Source organism: Leuresthes tenuis, unplaced genomic scaffold, assembly GCF_036924035.1.
Source record: "Leuresthes tenuis unplaced genomic scaffold, fLeuTen1.0.hap1 SCAF_12, whole genome shotgun sequence".
In the NCBI taxonomy this organism is placed as follows: domain Eukaryota; kingdom Metazoa; phylum Chordata; class Actinopteri; order Atheriniformes; family Atherinopsidae; genus Leuresthes; species Leuresthes tenuis.
In genome coordinates, this window is record NW_027325366.1 from 302923 (window position 1) to 321285 (window position 18363).

At 42.4% G+C, this 18363-nt stretch overlaps 1 protein-coding gene across 2 annotated transcripts; it reads right to left on the reverse strand.

Annotated features, from left to right (window-relative positions):
* Positions 1 to 1830: 1830 nt before the first annotated feature.
* On the reverse strand, positions 1831 to 18340 carry wdr4 (WD repeat domain 4). Of its 2 annotated transcripts, none has more exons than XM_072397789.1 (11): positions 18174 to 18340; positions 15119 to 15187; positions 14904 to 15050; positions 14625 to 14781; positions 12630 to 12742; positions 11733 to 11793; positions 10902 to 11006; positions 8310 to 8374; positions 4904 to 5090; positions 3920 to 3989; positions 1831 to 2164 (listed from the first exon to the last, which is right to left on the reverse strand). In XM_072397789.1, the coding sequence occupies exons 1-11, from the start codon at positions 18254 to 18256 to the stop codon at positions 1983 to 1985; spliced, it is 1239 nt and encodes a 412-aa protein (XP_072253890.1). In that variant the 5' UTR covers positions 18257 to 18340; the 3' UTR covers positions 1831 to 1982. The 2 variants fall into 2 exon arrangements, with proteins under 2 accessions (XP_072253890.1, XP_072253889.1); XM_072397788.1 differs by having other exon boundaries at positions 8310 to 8377.
* Positions 18341 to 18363: the final 23 nt, after the last annotated feature.

Genomic DNA, 18363 nt, shown 5'->3' on the forward strand with positions numbered 1-18363 from the left:
TGGGGAAGGTTTTCACTTTTTACCTTGCAGTAGAAAGCACAACCAGAATTAATTCATACATTAGGCGCGCCACATTTTAAGGTAAACTGTCGATTTTTGAGAAATTTTTGAGACAGGAGACAAAGATGAGACTGTGCTTTGTAAAAGGAGGCAGTGAGGCAGGAGATCTTCATGCAAATAACTTTTAAATTCTCTGAATTTTGGGATAAATGAAGGTTTCACAAACCGTCCTTTTAAATGAATCTATACCCTCTGTAGAGTCATTCAGTCCAGAAGTCACCAGCTTTAGTGCTGTGGTTTTCACACAGGACCGAGTGTTGTCTTATCTATGTGCCAAAAACGCTTAGAAATGGCTGTGAAAAAGAAGTCAACTTGAGTTGAGTCTTGTGCCCTTGGTGAGCTGGTCCAGGACATACATCATTACTGCAAAGTACCGTATTTTTCGGACCATAAGGTGCACTTAAAATCCTTTAATTTTCTCAAAAATCAGCAGTGTACCTTAAAATGTGGTGCGCCTATCCATCCATCCATTTTCTATACCGTCAATCTGTTGGTTGGGTAGCGGGGGGGCTGGAGCCTATCCCAGCAGTCACTGGGTGAGAGGCGGGGTACACCCTGGACAGGTCACCAGTCCATCACAGGGCCACACAACCACACACATGCTCACTCCAGGACAATGTAGAGTCACCAGTTAACCTAACATGCATGTTTTTGGACAGTGGGAGGAAGCAGGAGAGAGAACCCAGGCATACATGGGGAGAACATGCAGACTCCACACAAAGGCCCCAGGCAGGGATCAAACCTGGAACCCTGACAGTGCTAACCACCACACCAGCGTGCAGCTCCATGGTTTAATGTATGAATTCATTCTGGATGTGCTTTATGACCTAGAACTGATTTTATGTGGTACACGGCGCTCAAAAACCTGTCAAAATGTTTTAAGGTGTGTGCCCCTAAAAATGGCTCCTGTTAAGAGACATGCTTACGAAGCGGATTTCAAACTCAACGCCATCAGTCACGCAGTACAACAAATTAGTTGAATAAAGTTTGACTTATCTGAGTTTTCTTTCATTTAATGGGCTTTATAACCCGGTGCACTTTATGGCCCGAAAAAAACGGTACTGCAAGGCAAAGAAATGTAAAACTCAGGAGAAAAAGTACATTTGGTCAAACTTAGAAATTGGATTAAATGATTTTGATGATTCTTTTCTGCTTGCTTTTCAGGGATCAAAGTGAAGAAAAATACGATTTGGTCCATCTTATAAAATGCACGATCAGAGGTTTGATTTTTCTTGTTGCTTGCCTTAAGGGCTTCCGTAGTTTCCTGTCCTGCAAGAACATAATCTCATTTCATCTTTGTCATTGCCCTACTCTCCTTGAATGTGTTACTTACGCTCTATACTACTTTTAAACTATTGTACACCATTACATGTATTCATTTCATCTGTGCTGATAACATTACTATGTGTGCTGCGACAGTAAAGAGGAGCAAAGGAAACAAGAACTGGAATAACAGAGTCTGCCCTACCCTGATTTCCGCTGTCTTCATTTCTGTTTGACAAAATACAAAAAGCATTTTTCTTCTTAAGTCAAACAATTATTTTTCTACATTATTCTGGAATGGCTCTACAGTTTGTAGACACACACCGACATCTATCACATGTCACTGCTCACATCTCAGACTGTGAAACCATAGTGAAAATGTATGCATCAACTCTGTATGGGACAGAAATGTTCAAAAATGAGGTGTAAGAAACAGAAAGTCAAAGAGACAGAGGAAGACGCACGGTGGAAACAGGAAGCAGTTTAATGTCAGCAATGTTTTAATGAAAAAAAAGAGAGAACTTTGAGCAAACAAAAATCCACCAATAGCAATGCACACACACTTAATCAGCTCTCACATTCAACTCTGATCTATGATATCAAGCATCAAACAAAACGGAAATATTCGTGCTGATTTCAAAGTGTCCACTCAGGCAAACTCATGGCTGAGTTCCAGCTGCTGATGTCTCCTTCAGTCTTTTGTTGTCATTTGTCTTCTGAGTCTTTGTCCTCTTCAGCTGCTGCTCCTCCAGTCTCTGCTGCTTCTTCTGCAGGTACGACGTCACGTTGTCGTAGCTTTCCTTGTACAGGTGCTCAAAGCGACTGTTGGTCCGTGTGGATGCTGGTATGCAAGAGAAGAACAAGAGAAGACGTGAACTGACCACTTCATTTGAGGCAGCTGTAGCTCAGGAAGAAGATGGGAAGGTCGGTGGTTTTACTCCCGGCTTCTTAGTCACCTACCAATACCACCTACCTGCCTACCAATGCGTCCATCAGTGTATGAATGTGTGTGAACATCTGGAAAAAAGCACTAAGAGGTGCTGTGTGAGAGAATGGGTGAATGTGGCATGTAGAATAAAAGCACTCAGTGGTCAGCTAGACTAGAAAAGTGCTAGAAGTACATTCCTTTTAATAATCTGCAGCCACTTATGCTAGTTACATTGCTACTAGGTCCACAGATCTGTTTTCTGAAGTCTCACTGCACATTTGAACACATCATTATCACTTAAGGTTGTTGAACTTTTCATCCCTAAAGTGCTTTAGAGCTCATTTTAAAAACCCTTTGGGAACCATGTAATGAGCACAAGAAAGAATGTGTGTATACGGTGATAAGTGGGGATGAGCGAGTACAGCATTATCTGTATCCGTATCTGTACTCAGAGTGGGCGGGGCCTAACCCGGAAGTGGGTCGGATTGACTTGAAACGGGCGGGGCTTTAACCAGTGTTATTTTAAGCATGCGATTGATATGGGCATCATCGTTATATTTATTGCTGATTAGATATTACTATTTACAGGACAGCATCGCATTGAGCTTCAGATCAATGGTATTGAATTGGGATGATTGGCATGATTCATCCACAAATTGATAAGTGACTTAAGAATTTCGTTGATTACGTTATTTTTTTTAATCGATAAAATGCTGGTTGTGTTGCACAGTGTGAGTCGTGCAGAGGTACTTATTACGGTGGGAGACACGTGCAAACGGCTAAACAAATCTAACAGTAAAACGCTGCAAGAGAAAAAGGCTGCAATCACAAAAACCACCGGAGCACACGCAAGAGAGAAACGTGTTTTTCAAGTTTCCAAGGTGATCGAAGGTTTGTGAGGCTTTCAGTTGTGCAGATCCAAAAGCACAGCAGCTTTCCCTTGATTAGTCCTAGCTCTGGGGACAGATCTGAAGACCTCGGCTGCCTCGGAGGGTCACAGAGGACCAGAAGATCTGAAATGTGTTTTGGTCCTAAATCATTTAAAATATTAACCGACCAACAGCAATATTTTAAAATCAGTTCTTAGCTGGACAGGGAACCTATGTAAAGATCTCAGAACCGGCATGATAAGCAGCAGCTGCAGCTGTCTGCTGAAGATAAACCTGCAGATAAAATCCCTCTGACACACTTTGACTCTTGGAATACTCAATAGTCGGCTGACTTAGTAACCAACTTAATGTGGCTGATGAATTCAGGTCCGAGTCCCAGATGACAGCCATGTTTCTAGCTTAATTCGTGCTTTTAAGAATGCAGACCAATGCTGGGCACTGATCTTTAACTTTTCTTCTTTGGCTCCTCTTTTGTTGTTTAATTTAATGAAATTATGAAATATCTTTGTTTATTTGTTGAAAGCACTTAAATTGATGTAGTAAAGGATTATAATCACCAGGCGAAAGGTGATGGTCATACAGAATTATGGTCAATTATTTTGTTGTTTTTCATCATTTGTGCAGCTGTTTAGCCCCTAAAGACGCTCAGGAGTGTAATTACCTCTGGACACAAAGCAGTCTCCATCCTTTGAATAGGACCTGAACCAAGTCACTGCTGTGCCAGAAAGACCCACTTTACCAGTCTGTCAACTACTGGGGGGGGTTTCTGAGTACTCACCATCAAGTGTCTTCCAGTGTGGCCTGAAGGCTTCAGTCACTCTGCTGAGGTCAGAGTTCTCAGGATCACACTGAAGGGAGCAGGAGAGAAGTATACTGAGTTTACATCATAGAACCTAAGCAGCAGGGAATGAGTGTTAATCTGGAACCCCACATGCAGGATTTCAAATCTAAACTTTCTGGGACCTCAGGTACAACAGGTGCACAGGTGCATGTTAAGGCCCGAGCCTCTAACTAAACACTTGACGTTGGATTCTCAGTGAACTGGTCTTCCATCTGTTTTCCATCTGTCTTCCAGTGCTAAATCAAGTGTTTCCACAAGCTTGGGGTAGGATGGTGGCCTCATCCAGCCCCCCTGGAAAATAATGTGGAATCAAACCTCTCAGAGGATGTTTGATTTTGTATTGAAGGAAAAATGAATAAATATAAAACTATTTCATTTTAAAGCTGAATATTCTTGGTAGAGAACCTAACAAAAAACAATAGATTATATTGTCATTTTTTGTCAGATTAAATAGAGAAAAAAATGATGGAATCATGAACTAAAAGAAGAGTTAGTCCCAGTTAGTCCCCAGTTAGTCCCAGTTCGTCCCAGTTAGTCCCAGTTCGTCCCAGTTAGTCCCAGTTAGTCCCAGTTAGTCCCAGTTAGTCCCAGTTAGTCCCAGTTAGTCCCAGTTAGTCCCAGTTAGTCCCCAGTTTCAGCTCATCTGTCTTTTTTCCATCAGCTGGTTTCTTACAGACACAAACTTGGACTCCGGTTTCTTTTGTTGAACACTTTCTTATTTTCAGGCATGTTGCTTTGAGTTTTCTGTCCTGACTCTGAAGTCTTCCTTGGTCAACCTGTTTTACAACCTTCACCCGGAACAACCAACATTTTTGAACAACTGTCAGTCAAACACAGGGATCACAGCACAGAGCCTCTGCTTAACATTAGCATCTAAATCCCTTATCAGTATGTGGATATACATGAACTGTTACGTTGTACCTGCCAGGAGTTTTGTCTGAGAGTGTGGATTTGGAGCGGCGCATCGCTGGAGTCCAACAGCACCCAGAGCCGCCCTTCCAGGTCAAAGCTAAGGTCCAGCGGACAGTGAGGCAGGCAGAGCCTGCTGTGAGGTACGAGCTTCTTTTCATCCACCTCGTCCAGAAGGAAGAACTGAACTGCTGACACCCTTAAAAACCGCAGGACAGAGTAAAGTGATCAGCTGCTCATTGATCAGTGTTTAACACACTGTCACCTGTGATGGGAAAGGTTAGACATGTGTGACTCGTTCAGTTAGTGATGCTCAACAAACACTGTGAGAGCAAAGCCTCACACCAACAGTCTCTGTTGTCCTACTCAGCAACTATCATTCACACACAGAAAACTGCTTTCTGCCTTCTTTCACCTTCGTAATATTGTTAAAATCAGGAACATCCTGTCTCAGGGTGATGCAGAGAAACTAGTTCATGCATTTGTTCCTTCAGGACTGAACTACTGTAATTCTTTATTATTGGGCTGTCCCACATATTCTCAGAAAAGCCTCCAGCTGATCCAAAATGCTGCAGCCAGAGTTCTGATGAGAACTAACAGGAGAGATCATGTTTCTCCAGTTTTAGCTTCTCTTCATTGGCTCCCTGTTAAATTCAGAATAGAATTTAAGATTCTTCTCCTCACATATAAAGTTCTTAATGACCGAGCTCCATCATATCTTAAAGATCTCATTGTAAGATATTTTCCTAACAGAGCACTTCGCTCCCAAACTGCAGGTTTACTTGTTGTTCCCAGAGTTTCTAAAAGTAGAATGGGAGGCAGAGCCTTCAGTTATCAGGCCCCTCTCTTGTGGAATAAGCTGCCAGTAAATGTCCGGGAAGCAGACACCCTTTCCACTTTTAAGATTAGGCTTAAAACTTTCCTTTTCGATAAAGCTTATAGTTAGGGATGGCTCAGGTAATCCTGAAACATCCCATAGTTAAGCTGCTATAGGCTTAGACTGCTGGGGGACCTCATCTGTCACACCTTTCCTCACTTTGGTTATTAACTTGTGTTTCCCTGTTCCAACAGATATCCTTTGAATGGTGTTATGGTGTTTTTCCCCCCTCTTTTCCCTCTTTTCTGTCTTATCAAACCCCAGCTGGTCGAGGAGGATGGCCACCCTTCCTGGTTCTGGTTCTGCCAGAGGTTTCTTCCTGGTTCTGGTTCTGCCAGAGGTTTCTTCCTGGTTCTGGTTCTGCCAGAGGTTTCTTCCTGTTAAAGGGAGTCGTTCCTTTCCACAGTCCCTCAGGCTCAGGACGGGAGATTGGACTGAAGACAAGTTTCAGTGCAATCTGTTGGTTTCCTTAGCTAGGATATTATTTTTTGAATTGGCTCCATATGATTTAATTGGATTATTTTTTTAATTAATTAATTGGCTTTCATTGGATTATATTATTTAAGTGCCTTGAGATGACAATTGTTGTAATTTGGCGCTTTATAAATAAATTGAATTGAATTGAACTCAAATGTATAAATGTGTCTCACTCTGCAGACCGCCATTCTTTCTGTATGACTGACAGACCTTTCTTTCAAGATATAAATCCATAAAAGACAACTCAGTTGTTCTTCTCTTATTCAGACTCACTCAAGAGAATCTACACAAGCCATATATAACACCACTATAGGGGCCGGTAACCTCTGCAGTGACCTCCTGTTGCTCCAAAAATACATTTAACATTCAGAAGCAAAAATAGCTTGAAGCCAGACGTGGTGTCCTTGGCCCGTCAAGGTGAAGCTTCCTTATGGAGTCCATACTCTAAAAAAGGGTTGGAATGCAAAGAAAATGTCTTACTATGGAAACTGGCAAACAGTGTTTTAGTGTTTGGTGACCAGGGATATCAAGGTTGGAGTTTGGGTTTTTTCCTACATCAATGCTCTCACATTCAAAACTAAATATTGTATCATAAGAATCCTGCCCTGCAGTCATGCTGCCCTGAGAGCTCACTGTATGTTTCATCTGTACGGCTTTCACCACTTATTAAACACAAAACTCTAGACTACTTGAACAAATGGTATCCAGGTCAGTCATACATTCGCATACAACTATGAAACTTTAAATAATAGCCACATTCACAGAAGCACCAGGCAACACGACATGTTCCAAACTGAAAACCGTGCCGTCCACAGACCAAAGACCCCATCGATTACACTCGATTCATTGCTCGATTCTTATTTCAGGCTGACCTCGTTCTTCTAATCTTTCGGCACAGACATCAGACACACCACTGCGTTGAAGCATACATTCAACCATGTCTGCGTCACATGATGCCCTAAAGCTTTTTGGACTTGGTATATTTCAAAGGTTCTTGTGACAGGTCTATATACCCGACTCAGCTATGATACATGATGGTGATACATGCCTCCTATTAGCCCGTAGATATCAGGCTTTTCCATTTATTAAATCGCAGAATAAAACAACTGGAAGTGCAGCTGGATGGAATATGGACAGCTTGTTACTTTGTATACCAGCTGTATGTTTAATGGTTAATTTATTAATTTACTTTATTTGATCTATTCTAAACCAATGAGATTCATGCTACCGCTTGTGATTACCGTCTGTTTTTATTGAGTTTTTAGTTTTCGGTTCCTACTTTTGGGTCAACTGTAGGAACTGTTCCCATGCTCTGTTCCCTCATGCTCTGCATGGGAACTGCAGAGCATCTGCAAAGCACCGAGTTCAGTTTGAGTCCCATTAAATGCATGCAAGGGCTGCAGGGTGGTGTGGGGGTTACCACTATGGGCCCTGTGATGGACCAGTGACCTGCCCAGGGTGTTCCCCGTCTCTCGCCCAATGAATGCTGGGATAGGCTCCAGCCCCCCCGCGGCCCTACAGTTGGATTATGCAGGTATAGAAAATGGATGGAAGGATGTGAAATTCGGGCTTTGGACTGCATTATTGTGTTAGTCTGACCTTGAACATTTAGATTTAATACAGGTTTAGTCAGACTAACTAAGTTGAAGTTTAAAAGTCCCGTCTTAGTCCGAATGACACCACAAGTTGATGTTTCCAACACTACGGAAACATGACGCTTTTATAAGGTTATTATAGAGGCCAGAAACTGCTCCTTTTAGCTCAGGAAGTCTCAGACTAAAGATGCTCTTCTAAAACTTTTTAACTATTCAAAGCTGCCACAGAGGTTCTTATTTTTTTTGGATGTACATATTTATGCTTAAAGAGCATCATTTAGTTCAAACATGCAGGCCAAGCCAGCCTATCTAATGTGTGAGGGTAACTGAATGATGTACCTGCTATAAGAAGAAAATGTAACTCTGCTGAAGGACCCCACACAATGGGTGGAGATCCATACAGGTTCTTAAACTCAAACCTTTGTTTTCTCAGTGATATGTAATTCTACCGATGTTCTTAAACACTCACCTCTCACACAGCACCGCCACATGGCGACCATCAGGGGAGCTGCTGACACGGCAAACAGCTGGATTCTGCTAATAAAATCAAGAGAGACCAGAAGATTTCACAAATTAGGCAACTTTTACATTTAAGACTTTTATTTCAGAGAAAAAAGTGCAGGCTGTCACTAACTGGATGAACATTTTTAGTCCTTTGCTGTCATTAAAGTAATCAAACTAAACAGATTCTTCCCTGTCACACCTCACGATGCGTCACTGTCTCACCTAAAGTCCCAGAAAACAACAGAAGAAGAAGAGACCCTTTTCCCTCATCTTTGTTACCTCTCTCTTTAATGCCCTTCTTGCCTGATCTGGGTGCTTTGGCCTTTCTTGGCAGGCTTGGTGTGAGATCATATACCATTTTATATATATATATATATTCATTTTCTAAACATGGATTTAACTCCAAGGAATATATATATTTGTTCCAGGCCTGTTTGGGGAGCTCTTTGGTCTCCATCATGTGGCGCTTGTTAAGTGGTGTTGAAGAGTCTGAGATCATGTGACACTCAGCCAGCAGGAACTTATATATTATTTTAGTATTTAAAGAAAAAGAGGCAAAAAACACGGGTGAATACTCATTCTCAGTCTAGTTTTTCAAAGAGAGTCTCCTTCTCTGTATCTGTTTGATGACCAACTGTGATCACTAAATGTTAAGGTCAAATACAACTTTATTTATATAGACCTTTCAAACTGGGCTGTCCTGCAGGTTTTAGACGCTTCCCTGCTTCAACGCACCAGATTCAGATCAATGCATCATTAGCAGGCTGCTGCAGACTCGAATCAGAATCAGGTGTGTTGAAGCTGGGAAGCGTCTAAAACCTGCAGGACAGCGGCCCCAGAGGACTGGAAAAAATGAGTTTAAAAAAAGTTAAGGATTTAAACCATGAAAGTGTTTGGGAGCAGCACCCCCCCCAAGTAACAGAACCTTAAAACTACCAGGAAGCCAGTGAAGAGCAGGAAGCACAGGGCTAATATGATCATGTCATCTCCAGATAACGTTTGAGCAGCTGCGCTCTGAGCAAGCTGAAGGTGATGAAGAGACAACTCATCTAAACAGTAATAAAGGGGGATTGTCTAATTTCTTTCCAAGATTTTTAGAGCAACGTTGACTGTGGACCAAGAACCCAAACAGCATCATTTAGTAGCTCAGACTTACCAAATATAATAATTTCAGTTTTCTTATCATTAAGATTTAGAAAGTTTGACGCCATCCAAGCTTCTAAATCCTTTAAACGACTCAGCAGTTTAGTTAAAGAATTGCCTTTTGATTTTAAAAGGGATATACATTTGAACACCATCTGCAAAGCAGTGGTAAGAAATGCTTTCTAAATATGGACTCCAGAAGTAACAACAGGAGCGGACCTAAAATGGATCCTTGTGGAACGCCACAGCTGCTGAGGAGTACTGGTCCAGATGAACAGAAAAGGTCCCGTTTGATAAGTAAGACTGGTTTCAGTTTAAAACAAAGCCTCTGATGTCTGCAAACTGCTCCAAACATGCCAGAAGGAACTGCTGATCAACAGTGTCAAATGCTGCAGTGAGCTCTCCAAGCACCAGGACAGCAGAGCATCCAGGATCAACAGCAGACTTTTCTACCCATTATGATCCAGGTGAGCCTCTTATTGCATTTACACAGTTTCCTTTAAGTTAAAGTTTAGAAAAATGCCTGTAGTTAAAAGTAACTGAAGGCCTTAGGGTCATTGGGTTTCTTTATAAGAGGCTGCACAATATCATGTTTAAAGGTGGTCGGGTCAGACTGAAGTCAGACTGACAAATAACAGGCCCAATAGAGCTAAAAGCATTTCTTATCAGTGTGCTGAATACTATCAAGAGGGCCATATGAGGGCTTTAACTGAAGAAGCACCAAAGTTCACCAGGCTCAAACTGCTCAGAAACAGGTGAGACAGCAGGACCCAATACAGGAGATAAGGACCTAATGGCAGAAACTTTCACATAAAGATGGTGCAACTCATGGGAATCACAAAGATTAGGGAGTGATTAGGAATGTTAAAAAGGATCTGGGTCAGAGATATATTGTGTTTTTACACATTTCACAGCTCTCCTCAGAATCCCCAAAGAGACTTGAAGTCTATCCTTTTTCCACTTTCTCTCAGCAAGCTGCAGATGGAGTCATGCAGCCATGGTTAAAGCGCAGTTTTAGGTCGTAAATGGAGCTACAGAGTCCAAAATACCTGTGCACGTCCCATTAAAGAGGTCAGCAAACTCCTCTGTACTGACAGAACAACAGTCAATCAGGCTGGGACGTACCAGGAAAACTTTCACACTGTGAGGGTTTAACATAATAAAGGTCCCTTTTCATGAGTAGGACCAGTTCCAGATTTTGTGCGATTAAAGAGAGTCAATAATTTGTAAAAAGTCTTTGACTAACAGAACATGAACATTAAAACTCCCAATAATTAAAAAAACAGTGCAGTTTCTTAGGCTCCACTGTGTAAATCAAGCATTAAGCAGCAGCATATGAAATCCACTGCATCTTATTTCCCTCCATGTGATGCGAACACAGCAGGACAGGGGTTAGGGTTAGGGTTAGGGTTACCCTCTCTTTGTCAGCTTGAGGGCACATTGCCTCTTCCAGCTGTCCGAGGTCCCAGCTCTGCAGCCTACGGCCGGACTCGTACTCCCACAGCTTCACTGTCCCATCCTGGCAAACACACACAGGACAGGGCCCAGGTTAAACTGTTCAACATGAAACCACCGAGTCATCTCACACGGTCATTTGCACTTTTATTTCTTTGCACATTATATGAATCCAATATATTTCAATATTTTTCTCATATTAATTTAATATAAAATAACAGCTGGAACTCTGCATCACCTGGTTTCCTCAGAGTCAGAACGGCTTTAAGTGTTGGCTGAAGGAAACAAAGTGGGAAAAGGTTCACTGTCCTGACTGTTATGGGATGTGTTGCAGGTCTGAGATGTAAAAATGATGTTTGTTAACAAATAATAAAAAAAGGGAGAAGAAACACATGAAATACCTTGGATCCATACAGTGATATAAAATAAAAACAAACACTTTTTCCTGATTTGAGGTTGTATCATGCTACAATGCATCTGTTTACGGTGCATTTCGGCTGGTTTTGTATCACTGATTTAAACAATTTGTTCATTAGTAGGTCTTTCACCACTTTTACTCTATCACCTCTTTAAAAATATATAAATTAGTGACAGTATCTGATAAATGTGGAATAAGAAGCTGATCCAAGACCACTAAAAATGCATTTTACTCCCCATATCTGTGAAATCCTACAAACATGAACATCTCCTTTCTGAACCTTTCCAGGTCTTAGTAAAAACTCAACACATTTCTCTTTGCTACAATAAGTGCATTAATGATCAGGTGCAACATGAGGAAACGCACTCCTACCCCTGATCCAGACAGCAGCCAGTGTGGATGGCCTGATGGGATCTGCAAGGCACTCACAAACCTGAGATATAGGTAGGATAGAACTACAATTACCACCTTGCTTCATGCCTTAATCAATTCACTTTCATTTTTATTCATATGACACAAAAGTGGCACAACAAAGTGAATTAGTGCCTATGGAACTGGAAACCTGCACATCTGGAAAGGCTCCATCAATGCTGAAAGGTACAAACAGGTTTTAGAACAACATCTGCTCCCTTCTTCAGGGAAGGCCTTAGATATTTCACCAGGACAAAGTTAAACATCATGGGGTTAACGTAAGGTGGAAAACTCCACTCTGACACTCAAATACTTGTGATGTGATCGTATCACACTGTTACACAAAGGTTATCTCATATATACATGTATCATATCAGAGAAATATAGAATCTTACCTTATAGTCAAGATTCGGCATTAAAAAAGGACAGAAAATCCAAATTAAAAAGTGAAATATATTGTTGTCACAGGCTGCTCACATTCATCCTATTAGAATAACTATGTGGCCCCCATGGCCCTGTGCTAAGAGCCCTGCAGATGGCCCTCACTGTGTTTGGTTCTGTCTGAGGTCCCTGTTCAATGAGAAATGTTCTGCTTCTTTCTCTGTAAATTGGAGCTGAGCCCAGCAGCAGTGAACATCTCCACATCACAAACAAACTAAATTTGGTCATTAATTCTTCTTTGGTTAATTGAAATAGCTTCCCATGAGATCTTTGACATGGACCATCTTCATAAGAATGGAGCAGATGGACAAACACCTGGCAGATACCGCTGAGCGTCCATGAACATGCACAGTCAGCACAATACTTCACCTTCATTAAAAGGCTAACACGTGGTCTCCTGCAGGGTGGGGTACTCACTGCTGATGTCCCAAGCAGAAGGACTGGATGCTGTAGGGAGATCTGTGACAGCTCACTCTGACCTTCTCGTCACGGTCGGCTGTGATGATGTACTTGTCATCCGGTGACATGGTCTAAAAGAGAGTTAGTACAGACACCTTATCTGACCAACAGGAACAGTGAAAAGGATCAGTGAGTCCTAAGTTATGAGTTAAGGACAACTTTAGTCGAGATAACAGCAGAGATGTGAGGAAATCTTGGTCCCACAGATGCTTGAATTTACAGTTCTGACTTAGAGTGAATTATATGGATGACTTCCAGATATGAAAGAGGTTCAGACTTTGTCCTTAAAATGTGAAAAATTATTCTTGTCACAACTTCCACTAACAGCACGTCGTCACAATAAGCCCCAGTGTCAACTGCTCTGATGGTAAAACAGACTGGAAAGACACATCAAATGCAGAGTCATCCGAGTATTTTTACATTTAACATGATGTTTAATACAAGTCAGAAAACTTGGACCTGGTCAGATTAGTCCCCATTTTCCTTGGGTGCACACAGCTTCATGACATTCATTCCAGCTGTTCCTCTGATAAAAAAAAACATTAACTTTGTCATTGTATCTCTTAAAATTGTAAAAATTGCTTAAATCTAAAATTAGGGAAACTCTCAAAAGACTTGACAATAAATTGTAGTTTGAGAGTTTAGTATTAGTGTAAATGGGACAGTTACCACAGCTAAACTATTGTAGAAGTCTTACAGCAACTAAAGAGCTCATCCACATTAATTTGAACAATTGTTAGTCATATAAAATGTAAAGTATACTCTCAGTTCTAAAGTCTAACATATCAGAATATAAATTAAATAAACCATCTGTTCCTGGTGTTAAAACTCAGTAACTCCACCCTCAGATGAACACATGACATGTTACACTGTGTCACTATTTACTGAGGCAAAACTAAGTGAACCCTTCCTGCTTCCACAGGAACTAAGAGGGTAAGAAGCAGCCAGGAGCTGCTGATCAATGCTCTGATTAACTGATCATCAGTCAGTGTGAGCAGCTCTATAAAAGCAGGAGTTCTGTCAGTTTTCAGGTTAGTAAGCCATCAGAGTGACACACTTCGCAAAGAACAGAGCTGTGACCCTGAAGTTCAGACAACCTCCTCTCCATGACGACACCTTGAGCTCCTGTCGGTGAAGATAACAAACAGGATCGGTGGCATGGGGCAGCCCTGGTGGAGCTTGACTTTGTGCCAAAAATGCAGACACAGCTCTTGCTTTGGTTATATAGGGATCACATAGTTCCAAAAAGCCACTCCAGTACCTGCACTGCCACAGCACCCCCCACAGATACCCTCATCGGACACAGCCATAAGCCTTCTCATGTGGTCTCATGTAGACTGGATGGTCACCCTCCCATGAAAGATCTGTTCTTCTGTTCCACGACCTGCATCAAAGCCACTTCTCCTGAATCCAAGCTTCAACAACCGGTCGGAGCCTCTTCTCCAGCCCCCTGGGGTAAAATCCCCCTGTAGTTGGAACACACTGATCCCCGTTTTCAGAAATGTGGACCACCAACTCAGTCTGTCATAGACCTCCATGCAACACTAGAGTCAGCCATGACAGCCCGGCAGTGTCCAGAGCCTTCTTATCATTATATATTCTGTATATTTCTTATTGGGCACTGGGCTAAATGCTGGTGAAGTTCTAAATATGATGTGGACTTCATAATCACATCCCAAAGCTGTCCCAAACTAATCCTATGATTTCTAATTCATCCCATATATTACACACGCCTGCAGAGGCCAAGTATTTTGCAGGTCTAATGTTTTAACAACTTAATGAAGCTTGAAATGTGAGCTGGTCCACGTCTGCACAGGCCTTGTAAGATTAGATTTCAAAGAGGAGTTTCACACCTTTATGGCTTAAAGCATGTGGCTGAAACTTTGGAAATGAATAATAAGTGGACCTTTAAATGGACCTTCAAACACCAGCGCTGTTAGTGTTGATTGTTACCACGGCGAGCAGCATTGACAGGTGACCCATCTTCAGCTCCCCCCCCCTCTGTGGTTCCCCCACTGAGAAGGAGTACACGTCTCCTGATTTGTCAGCCACCAGCAGCTCATCCTCAGCCTGGCTGAACACCAGTGATGTGCACCTCCTCACGACCCATCTGTTTAACACACACACACACACACACACACACACACACACACACACACACACACACACATCAGTAAAGGGTTAGGGGTTAGGGTAAATCAGTAAATGGAGTTTATGTGAGTGGAGTCGCACCTAACGCTGACGCAGCGCCACGAAGGCTCACACTGAAACAGAACCAGTCTTTTCGTGTCATCCGTCAGAGCCAGCAGTTTTCCAGAAGAAGACACTGCGAAGGCAAGGACTCTGTCACTTCCAGCTTCCTCTGAGGGACCACCATCACTGAGGACAAAGATGAGTGTTCACATGCCACGTATGACAGATCTACAGCGAGCATCGAGCTGCTTTACCTGTTGCTGTCAGCCTTTGAAGTTTTGGGCTTCTTCTCAGCGCTGCTGCAGTCAAACACAAAGGGTTCCCTGCAGTGAAGTTCAGGAGAGCAGCATGTTAAGCATGTTAGCTGTGCTTAAATCACAGATTTGACTTTATGTGAGAACAGAAGACAGAAAACAGGCTGTCAGAGCTCTGCTTCAAACAGGCAATTTAACACAATCTGTATGAAACTGTCACTGAATCTTTTGATTTTCATGCAACAATTCAGTCTGCAACTCAGTAAATAACAGTTCAGTAAGAAACAGCGTAATTCAATCTTTTGAAAAGAATTCAGAGTATCAAGAAGTAGATGCTGAAGCCTGGCAATTAAAGCTGCAGCTGCAGCCGACCTGCTGCTGAGACAAAGCTGAGCTCCTGAGATTTACTCGCTTACATGTGCTGGCTCGCTTCGTTTGACAAGCTAGCAGGGTTAGGGTTAGGGTTAGGGTTTATGCAGATGGGTTAGGGTTAGGGTTAGGGTTAGGGTTTATGCAGGTGGGTTTGCACTGTAACTGTAGAAAGAAATGAAAACTTTACACAGACACGTTTGGCCTGACTGTATCTGGTTATCCAAGGTTAATAAACTAGGATACATTTTCTCTGATAAATGCGATATTAAGATAAATATGGAAACTTTCAAATGTAAATTAAAGTCGAAGAACTATATCTATTTCCAGTGACCATAATTGACAGTAAAATCATTAGCTATCACTCAAATTAAGACCTTATGAATGTAATATCATATATTCCCAGTTGTAAAGGCAGACTGAAGGATGTTGGGCTCTTGACAAACGCAAACAGGTGTGCATGCACTTCTCCACAATGCTACCAACCTGTAATCCTGACAGAGGACACTACATGAAGGTCAAATACCAGGGGGTTCACTCTAGCAAAAGGGGGCAGAAACAAAAGGACGAAGCACCAAAACAACAAAGAAGGAAGAAGAACAGGAAGCAGCGCTGGACTTAAAACATTTCATCAGATTGTTTCCCACTCCACTCAACAACAACCCAAAGCATACCGCTGACTTTTCTTCCCACAGGAGTCATGCACTGCTCCTCCAGGGGCAGCAAAACGCCCCAACATGAAGACGTGCTCACATAGGGAGCGCTTTGTAGAGTTTAAGCCCTGAGGCAGCAGCCTTCAAAGTCAAATCCTACAACTTTGCAGATTATATAATGCCATGACTGTCCTCTTAGAACTCAGTTTAGTTTTATTCATAAAGTGCCAAAACACAACAAATGCTGTGTCAAGGCCCTTCAAAGATACAGTCCAATTCCAGCCAATTAGAATCCAATTCACTGTGATGTAATCTTAATCCAATCAAATCATCCATTTTCTCTATCGTCAATCCATCGGTCGGGTCGCGGGGGGGTGGGGGTGCTGGAGTCTATCCCAGCAGTCATCAGGTGAAAGGCGGGGTCCACCCTGGACAGGTCGCCAGTCCATCACAGGGCCACACAGAGTCAAACAACCACACACACTCAGTCCTACGGACAGTTTAGAGTCACCAGTTAACCTAACAGCATGTTTTGGACGGTGGGAGGAAGCCGGAGAACTCGGAGAGAACCCACGCATGCGCCGGGAGAACATGCAGCAGAAAACCACACAACCACACAGAAAGGCCCCAGGCGGGGATCGGACCTGGAACCTGGAACCCTCTCGCTGTGAGGCAACGGTGCAAACCACCACACCGCGGTGCCGACCCAATCAAATCAGTTTCATGAAATTCCAAATTAGTCCAATTCATACTTAGCCAATTAAATCCAATCCCCCGTCCTGAGCTGCAGGAGGCGACTGTGTAGAGAAAAAACTCCCTTTTAACAGGAAGAAACCTCCATCAGAACCAGAACCAGGAAGGGTCCATCTGCCTGGACCAGCAGTGGAAAGGAAAGAACAAGCACCAAAAATGGCTTTGCAAGCTACTTTCTCCATTTTTGTAAGAACATAAGCTTATTTCAATGTCAGGGATCACATTCGGTCAAACTGACACCAAACTGCTCTCTGTTGGGTCACAAAGCAAACTACTTGTAACGGTCTGAAGGACTGGTTTCTACGGGCTATGTTCTGAAGGCCCATCTGAACCTCACCTCAGTGACCTTTCCACCCTTCTTAGTCCTGTTCCAGCATCATTATGGTCACTGTGGTCTGTTATCATCAGGCTCCTCCACCCTGAACCTGAACACAACTGCACTCCTCCATCACACCACTGAGCAGGAGTGGTGCTCTGCGCCTGCGCACTCTGCAGGTAATCAGCAGCACTGTTACAGATGTGCACGGCACTCACGTGCATTATTCTGTTACCCTCACCCCCTACACATTTTTATCGGTTTAAAATTTTATTTCTTATGTTCTACTTCAACTTGTTAAACTCTTATATTGCTTGACTCCGTTGATAAAGACCGATATGCTAACTTATTATCATTATTAAATTAATAAGAAGTTAAATTATTATTCTGTTTCTCCGCATTTCATTGTTACCCTGTGTTAACCTGCAAATCAAGCTTTTAGCATTGGACCATATGTGAGTTAACTGAGCTGTTAAAGTTCAGTTAGCTTTCTGCTTCACTTTCCAGGAGGTTTCTTCTCATGTGTGGTTGTCCACATCTGTTCATTCATGTTCTGCACAAAGACTTTAACTCACTTCATAGTAGTTACTTGTTCATTTTACGGCTCTTGGAACATAAATCAAGTTCCTGAATAATACAAAAATAATAATAATATAGAAATAATATATAACGATCCGAAATAAAGGTATCGGTGGAGGTGCATTTTACTGTCATTTTAAAACATAAGCATATATTTCCAAACACTGACAAACAATCCCATAATCTGTCTCATTTACAAACTGACTGGAAATCATTTAAAGTCTGTATATAATAAAATGTGCCTCCAAAATAGAGCTTTCTACCCTTTAATAGTGCAAATGTGGGACATTTTGAGGCTGCAGCTCAGGTGGCAGTGAGCTGGAATTCATGAGACTTTAATGATCATTTAAAGAAGATAATTCGGCCGATAGGAACACACTCCAACCTGCTTTGCTTGGTGTGGACAGCAACCAGCTTCGTCTCGTAGGTGAAGAGGAACCAGTGTCCACAGAAACCCACAGCAGTCATGGCTGCACGCGACGGCAACCCACGCGGAGATAGAGCCTCTCAGGTCGCGTGAAAAATACGTCACTGGATGAAACGGGCACGACACACACCCCCCCACTGATGGAACA